General features: G+C 36.1%; 1 protein-coding gene across 1 annotated transcript; it reads left to right on the forward strand.

Annotated features, from left to right (window-relative positions):
- Window positions 1-141: 141 nt before the first annotated feature.
- Window positions 142-8,833, forward strand: LOC113236224 (phenoloxidase subunit 2-like; the record flags this gene model as incomplete). Its single annotated transcript, XM_026472231.1, has 9 exons — window positions 142-228; window positions 338-533; window positions 2,443-2,551; window positions 3,172-3,289; window positions 5,220-5,428; window positions 5,567-5,819; window positions 5,974-6,126; window positions 6,401-6,535; window positions 8,789-8,833. Coding segments are annotated over exons 1-9 (1,305 nt in total), but the record flags the coding sequence as incomplete, so codon positions are not given.
- Between the last annotated feature and the right edge of the window lie 3 nt (window positions 8,834-8,836).

Below are 8,836 nucleotides of genomic sequence, written 5' to 3' on the forward strand. Positions count from 1 at the left end.
ATTTATTCAAACACGGCCTTATTTATTCAAACACGGCCTTATTTATTAAAATAAGCGCAATCACGCTTGTTTTAATAAATAAGGCCGTGTTTGAATTTGTAGTTTTATGACAATCTTGGTAAGTGATAATTTTGGCAAAAAATGCGTAAAAGAGAGCCCAATTCACAGAAAATGCGAGACCGCAAGAATCTTGCAGACACAGCCTTGTTCTTGTCCAAATCTTGCAGAGTCGGTCTTGGTCTCAGCCTACAATAGGTGGTATTGACCAAAGACCAAGACTGATTTTCGGCCACACTCACTAGCAGTAATCAATTCTAAAGCAGCACACATCTTTTAGCCAGCACGTTACAAGAACAACGGCTTAGAACTCAACAACCGCTACTGTGACAATGCTTCCGAGAAGATCCCACTGAAGAACTTGAGCAAGGTGCCAACATTTTCCATTGCGTCGCAGCTACCCCTCGATGAAGACTTCTCTCTCTTTTTACCGAAACACCAGGAGATGGTTACGGAGGTCATGAATGTACTTATGAGTGAGTAAAAGTGTGTCGATGAATTTACTGCTGTCCCCTACATGGATGCTTGATCTAAAAATACTCAGAATTGCGTAAAGGATTTGAATGTAGTACCACACATTATCATACAATAATTGGTATTAAGCAAAATAATACCCATTGAAATATCTAGGTACCTATTACAAGAGGAGGTAAAATTAAAACAATAAAACATCTATTTTGTTTAGAAAATTCCCATAAAATTTATTACAGCCCAATACAAGTAGGATAAAAATGTCTCAACTTTAAAGGGTATTTATATAGATTGTGTAATCCGTATTTTTTAAAATGGTGTAGTATAGGGAAATCCAAAACCATTGAAGATACAAATGTCAAAATGAAAATTAAACGATCCCTTCATGAAACTGAGTCGATTAGCAGTAAAAAAATTTTGTTAATTTTTTTTCATTTTTATGGACAACTCACACTTGACCAAAGAACTGACTATACCAAAATTGTTTTCACAAAAATGGTAGTTTATGTGACTGTTACTTAATGAAAGGCATTAAAATACGAGTGTGGGCTTAGAATAATAACGCATGGAAACCTAGTCCGCACACGCTAAGTGAGGCAAATTGAAGCGCGCCCAATGGGCCTACACGAGCGGGCGGGCCTTCGGTGCTCAAGGTCAACTTGCACGAACAGATCAAGAATTTTAGCTAAAAATGACGAAATGTGCGGTAAATGAGTGTAAAAATACGTCAGACAAACATAATATAGTTACTAACATCACATTCCACAGGGAAGTAACGCGTTTCAACTTGTATTTTTATATAAACATTCACTAAAACCGAAAATTAACCTACTACTAAAACTAGCTTACATGAATTTGATTTTTGCCTCACTTGTTATGCGTTATTATTCTAAGAGTGTGGGTTTATGAAACAAGCCGACAGACAGAGTGTCATAAAAACACCACACGAGTGTTTTACACTGCTTTATCTACACACATATTACAAGTTCTCTGTGATGTGTTCAGGAACCGCATGTTACGACTGGCGAAATGGCGGCAAATAAAAGCTTTTGTAACGCACTTTCCATCCTCTAACCATGTCACAGAACCTTAATTCATAGACAAACTAGAGTCGGCCCCGACTATCATGTCGTTCGATAACAAGTATCGTGTGAAATTTGTCAAAATTATCTGCTATTGACATTTCATTTTGAATAAAACTTCATCTCGACTGACATTTGAATTGAGGTCGAATCTAATTGTTTTGTTTTTCAGAGATGTTCGAAATTTGAATGTAATGATAACATCGAATGAACCAATAATAACATTTTCACAGATAAGAAATTTGTTCTAACGATACAGTTTATCTATAAGCTGGTCGTAATTTGCAGTTTTTGAACACGACGTAGAGGGCTTATGATATGTGTGTAGATAAAAGGCTTAATGGTTTGGTTTCCTTGTATCTTCTATGGTTTCGGATTTCCCGATACTGTCCCAATAAAAAAAAATACTGTATTGCTCTGTTGGTACTATGTTTCTTTACCGTAGCAAAGTTGCTATCGGACACGACATTAAAAAGTAAAATTAAAAAGATCGATTCAGCACAGCAGACCTTACGAATGAGAGCGAATTTATAGGTTTGTTATTACGTAATATTTTGTATTGACTCCTGTAGCTCTGTTGGTAGAGTGGTGGCCCTAATTTGGCGTACCGACGCAAGTTCGAGTCCTGTCGGAGTATTTATTTGTGTTAAATCTTTGTATTTATAATTATAGTAATTTCACAAAAAATAAACGAATATCATGGTAGCAAAACATCATCATAACATTCAATAAAATCAAAATCTTAAGTTTTATTGCAATTGTCGGAGAACTGTTTAGGGTTCTACATTGATATTGTGGAGTACTACCATAACAAGGATAATATTTCTTACAGGTGTGCCTGAGAATCAGCTGGCAGACTTCCTTTCCACCTGTGCCTTCTGCAGGGTGCATCTAAACCCACAGCTTTTCAACTATTGTTTCTCTACAGCTTTGTTGCATAGGTATAATAATATTCCTTTATTCAAATTAAGTATAAAAACTGAAGAAGTAATTTAGCCTAGCCCTTACCCCCGTTTCGAGATAAAGTTACTTTAATAACACAATGCTAATTGCAATCTGTTCAGTGTGAATCACACTTCTTAAATGGTAAGGTGGGCCGAATAATACAGCGCATACTAGTGCGGTTTTAAACGTCGCAATTTTTTTTTAAAACAACACATTCAGACAGACAACTTCTTTTTCAGCTATTCGCTATTATTATTTTATATTTATGTATGTAACCATAGAGTACCCCGGAAGCACAAAATAATTAAACATTTTTCTACATTAATCATTTATTAAACTGCTATCAGTGCATACACCTATTCCAATAATCTAATGCAATATGTTAACTACTTAAGTTTCATTCAATTTCATGTTTAACTACATGAAATTAAAATTGCATTAAGAATGTTTGCATATTATCAAGACCAATTTACAAAAAGATCATTCACAAAACTCAATAATGCTATTAATGTGTTTTACCAGCCATTTGTCGCTAATCGCGTGCGGCCGCTTAATGCGCGCACATTGCCTATTACATACAGATTTTTATAAATAATGAATTATTTTTTATCTCCAGACGAGACACGCGCAATGTGCCGATTCCCAATCTCGTAGAGACGTTTCCATTCAAATTCATGGAATCACAGGTGTTCCAGCAGGCTCGCGAAAGCTCACGAGTCTTGAAACGCAACGAGGTAATGTATATTTTTGTTTAATGTTACAAAAAATGTGATGATTCACATGTTTCATGGATTGGGTTCCCAGCATCTTGATTTAATTATTTATGAAACCATTCGATTACATCAACTATTACAGACATAACAAAGACCTGGACCAGCAGTGCGAGGTTAGTTTTCATTTTCTTCAGTAAATTAACTGCTTTCAGTCTATCACATTTTTCATTTATTACACTATGAAACAAGTTTTCCCTTTCCTTCACAACAATCATCGCATTTTTTATCAGAGTCCAAACATAACACAGTTGTTTTTTATTATTTATTTTTAGAATTATACGAGGGGCACAATATACTTAACTAAACATACTCGTACAAAACACTATATACAGTTTGACTGCAGGACCGAAACGAGTCTCAATTGAGCAAAAAGTTACAAACTGACACTCGTTGTTTTTAAACATATTTAGTAACTAATCAACAAAAATTTGTGACATAATGATCTTTCAACATCTTTTCAAATTTACATTTTTGTAATAAGGCTCGGAGCACACATAGATCGTGATACATGTACACATACTTGCACTCACACACACCAACAATGAGGTTAATATATTTTTAGTCTGAAAAGTTAAAAGTTACTGTAATTAGTGAAATTAGTATTAGTTGTAACACCAGTTATAGTAGATATTAACGTAGTCTGTTTCATCATCTTAAAATTATATAAGAGCAAGATTACTATTTTTTAATATTATAGAAGAGCGATGTTTCCTAACACAGGCCCTAACAAGCCTAAATGGAAACGAATTATAAACGAATAAAACATTTTATTTTTTTAAATTACTTTCAAAGTTATGTTAAAATTTGACTCTTCAAAATGAAACGAATAAATGAGGATGGTCTTTGATTCAATGTGTATATTCGGCACTCCCATGATTTCCAACCATTCGTTTTCTCTTTTGATTTGTAGGTAAACTTGAAATAGTAAAAATAATAATAATAAAATAATGAAAACCTCGTAGTGAATTATATTAGTAACAAAATATCGATAATATGTAAGCTGCCAAGAACAACACTATCTCAAAATAATCGTTAACAACGATCATCAAAATATACAAACAAATAGGCAATCTGAAGAAACCAAAGCAAAATTTGGCAAGATTTATAAATAAACTACTTAAATATGTCTAATTTCATGGGATATTTGGGCTTCTGTGTAATTTATAGACAGAAAAATAACACGTGGCTGTACAAAGTTACATTCGGTGGATTTTCGCTTTTTCTAATGCCACATCTCGTAATGCTGCAGCGACGAAGTTTTATTAATTATTAATTGCTCTCACTTGTCCATTTAATTACAATACATGCAAATAATTCAATAAAACACTTGGAAAAAGATTTGTTTTGACATTTGATGTACTTCCCTTTGAAAACCATATCATGTACCTCATGTACTGCGAAAGGGACACATTTAAAATGACGTTACGTATTTTTGATTCCCGTGTTTGACACAGACCAATGTAATGCTATCTCTTTTGGCTTAAGGCGGCACGCAATAGTTAAACAAAGACAATAACATGTTTATGTTTCCAACGTCTGATTTATATATGTCAACATAACATGTCCTTTAGTTGTGAAATGCAAAGAGTACATTATATGTACGTGAAATGAAATGAATTTACAGCTATCATTTGGCAGTCAATGTCATTGTGTTTGCGTTCCTTTGTACGCATTGCATACAGGCGAAATCATCGATTACTTCGACGGGGCCATAACATTTAAAACAAGAAGAAGAAGTATGTTAATACAGACAACAGCACATCAAGCTATACACTTTTGTTCGAATATCGCCTCCAGAGCAACGGAACAAGATCGTTCAACGTATAGCTTGATATGCTGCCGTCCGTACAAATTTATTATACCAAATAATATATTATTTTTTATGTTACAGCGTAGGGCAATTATTATCCCAAGAGACTTCACAGCCACGGATTTAGAAGAAGAACATCGTCTGGCGTACTGGCGTGAAGATATTGGCGCCAACTTGCATCACTGGCACTGGCATCTCGTGTATCCTTTTACTTCTTCCAACAGAGCCATTGTGGCTAAAGACCGACGTGGTGAACTCTTCTTTTACTTCCACCAACAGATGATTGCACGGTACGTACGATACGAAAAATCATGCGGTTCGATGGGCCAGAATAATAAATAGATAATAGAAGCAGAATAAAACCTTTACCAAAACAGATTACCCGTTAAATACGTTTTATTGTTTTAAAAATCAATCTTATTCAACAGTTACAACGGTGAACGTCTCTGCAACTCACTGAAGCGAGTAGTCATGTTTAGCAACTGGAGGGAACCAATTCCAGAAGCCTACTTCCCTAAGCTGGACAGTCTGACGTCAGCACGCGTTTACCCCCCGCGGCAGTCGGGTATGCGCTGGAAAGATGTGAACCGTCCTGTCGACAACCTCACAGTTGGTATCTCAGACATGGAAAAATGGAGGACCAACATTTCTGTAGCTATATCCACTGGAAAAGTGAGATTGGTAAGAATGTTTAAATTACCTTGGAGGCTGCACGTAGTATTTTATTTCATCTATGATAGTCATTCATCCTTCTGATATCAAGAATTGGCATCCTGTTTGTATTACGTTAGAGCAGTAATTCGTCTAAAAAAGTAATACTTAACAAATATTTTAGGAGGACGGTACTTTTCAAGATCTAAACATCGACATATTGGGCAATATGGTAGAAGCCAGCATTTTGTCACCCAACCGGCAGTTGTATGGCAGTCTGCACAACAACGGCCATGTGCTCACAGGTTACATGCATGACCCTGTCCATCGTTACTTGGTAAGTGAAAAGAAATGAGGTTGTAACCTTAGCATCTAGTTTCATGACTAATCCTTCTTAGTAACATTCAATGCTAGAACGTGACCGAAGACGTTTTTACAATTAAAATCCTTTGTCCCACTGATAAGAATACGCTAGCCTTGCAAAAGATAATATCGGTGCTGGTAAGGTACAAAAAATCCAGGTAGAAAGTGCAAATTCTTTAAATTCGATTAGGTGATAATCGGCATACTAATATTTATGTCTCAATTCTCATGAATACCACATTGTACAGGAAAACTTCGGCGTGATGGCAGACGAAGCAACGACTTTGCGTGATCCGTTCTTCTTCCGCTGGCATGCATTCATCGACGATATCTTCCAGCAACACAAACAATCACCCTACGTTAGCCCTTATTCTCGCTCTGAGGTAAAGTCATCTCTACACCACAACCAATCAAACGTAATTGATAAAAAATAAATATACTATTGACAATTATGCACGATTACAATGTCTCTAGGTATGGCTTTGAAGTTTAAAATTTTTGAAGATGTGTTAAGCCTTAAACTCCCAGTAAACCATAACGGTGACTGTGTGCAGTACGGGCCCTGTACCCCACCTACGGTGGAGTCGGGCTCGGCCTGCGGCGCGTGATTGGGCTTAGATTACGGGGTGTGCTTATGCTCTTCTCTGGCACAGCGGTTAGTGCCATGGACGCTTGGTGAGGATATTCTGGGTTCGATACCGGATTTTAGCCAATTTATTAAGTATTACTTATATTTCGGTCATTTTTTGCCCGGGGTGTACCTCATAAAAGTGCACAAACGTTTCCTCCATATGTTATAGCTTTTGCAGGCCGTCGATCACTCTTTTATATTTTCCACATTCAGGTCACCTCGTATTTTTTCCTTTGCTTTGGAACCTATCCGCGTGCAACGGTATAAATTTCTTTTTTCCACCATGTCGGGAAGTAAGAGGTCTATTTGTATCAGTGAGTCGGAAAGTGTGAATTATGTGTATAATAATAATGGCCTAGATAGACTTATCTGCAGTATAACGCAACCTCGTTTTTACCCATTTTCATACGTAGGTACTTGCCATATACAGAGTAGGGTAGGCACAGCGATGCCTTGCAACGTTATAAAGGCAGAGAACAAAAAAGTAACGTAAAGGAATTCCAGCTATTTGGTTGAAATTTTGTATTAATGAAATGTAATTAAATATCAAATTGTTAAAATTTTTGTTGTATTTTTAGTGTAGAATTTTTATTGAATTGATATTCAATTATTTTTTGCAATTACTCCACTCGTTTGTTACAATTGTTAACACAAAGATCGAACACTCAGAAAAAAATCCTTCGATCAAGCCGGATTCGAACCTTCGTCTTCTAGCAATAATTGTTAAAAAGCTTCTTAAAACGTTCACGAATCACGTAACAAGTCATACCAAAATTAATATTACGGCTCACAGGTTAAAGGTTATTTCTTTAACTCATGTATTTACTGATTAACTCAGAACCAAGGAGATGATTAGGGGGACATATCTTAAGGTAGTTCTAATCACGATGGAAGTATTTTGACAAAATTCTAGCGCACCATTTTTTCCTCTATTTTGATTCGTAAATTAGCCATGCATGTTTGTAAAGATGTTCGTAAAGTATTGTTAATAAGAACAGTAAAAGAACAAAAATATACGATTTAAAAAAATAAGTGGTCAGGACACTGATAAATTAGTCATGAGACGTATATATATTGAAATATATCACAATAAAATCGTCTATTTTTTATCAGTCAGCTACGCAGAAAACATGCAATATCTGCACACGCCAGCATATCAAGCTGCACATTGACGTATCTTGTTCCATTGCACTGGAGGCGATTTTCGAACAAAAATGTGTAGTCTGATGTGCCGTTGTCCGTACATTAATTTTTCAGTCTCAGTAATTCACTTTAGTAATTTTAAATTTTTATGGAATTGATATTCAATTATTTTTGTGAAATTACTCCACTAGTTTGTTATAATTATTAATACAAAGATCGAACAATCAGAAAAAATTCCTTCGATCCGGCCGGATTCGAACCGACGTCTTCTAGCATACCGTGGCAGACGCGGCAGTCGTTGAAAAACCAAATACAAAGACACGACAAGCACATAGAAAAATTCGTGAGGTCCGCTGGTTCGTTCCGTGGCTTAGTTGGTATAGTGTCTTCGGTCTTCTCATTCGTGCTTGGCTATTCAGCTTTTAAACAGGATTTTCTATTCCATTAGGGAGTTACGACATACCAGGGGACTTAGGTTTTTCGACTTCAATCTTTTCGTGAAGAAATAATTCGTTACGTCCCAGTTTCAATGACTACATGGTTAGTGATGTAAATAAAGGTGTACATACATTAAAATATATGATCTATGGAAAAAAATGACATTTTTTTATGATACCATGTGACGGGACGAATAAGTCGTGGGCCTGGTAGTAAGCGACACTCCTCTCCATAACAGTTGCAATGCCACTCAGAGCTATAAATCACAAAAATTTGAGGAGCACTGCCATACTGCGCCCTTCACCCTGAGGCATAAGTTGACAATTCTCATAATGTGCCTATACACCAATATCTAAAGGCCATAGGGCATCATCGACAGTACGTACATACACATTGTTCGAAATTAACTCTAAGATTTTTGTAGTTAGAGAACCCAGGCGTGCAAGTACAATCAGTGGCCATCGAAAACGTC

This window comes from Hyposmocoma kahamanoa, unplaced genomic scaffold (genome assembly GCF_003589595.1).
Source record: "Hyposmocoma kahamanoa isolate Upper Pololo Valley unplaced genomic scaffold, ASM358959v1 90094, whole genome shotgun sequence".
Classification (NCBI taxonomy): domain Eukaryota; kingdom Metazoa; phylum Arthropoda; class Insecta; order Lepidoptera; family Cosmopterigidae; genus Hyposmocoma; species Hyposmocoma kahamanoa.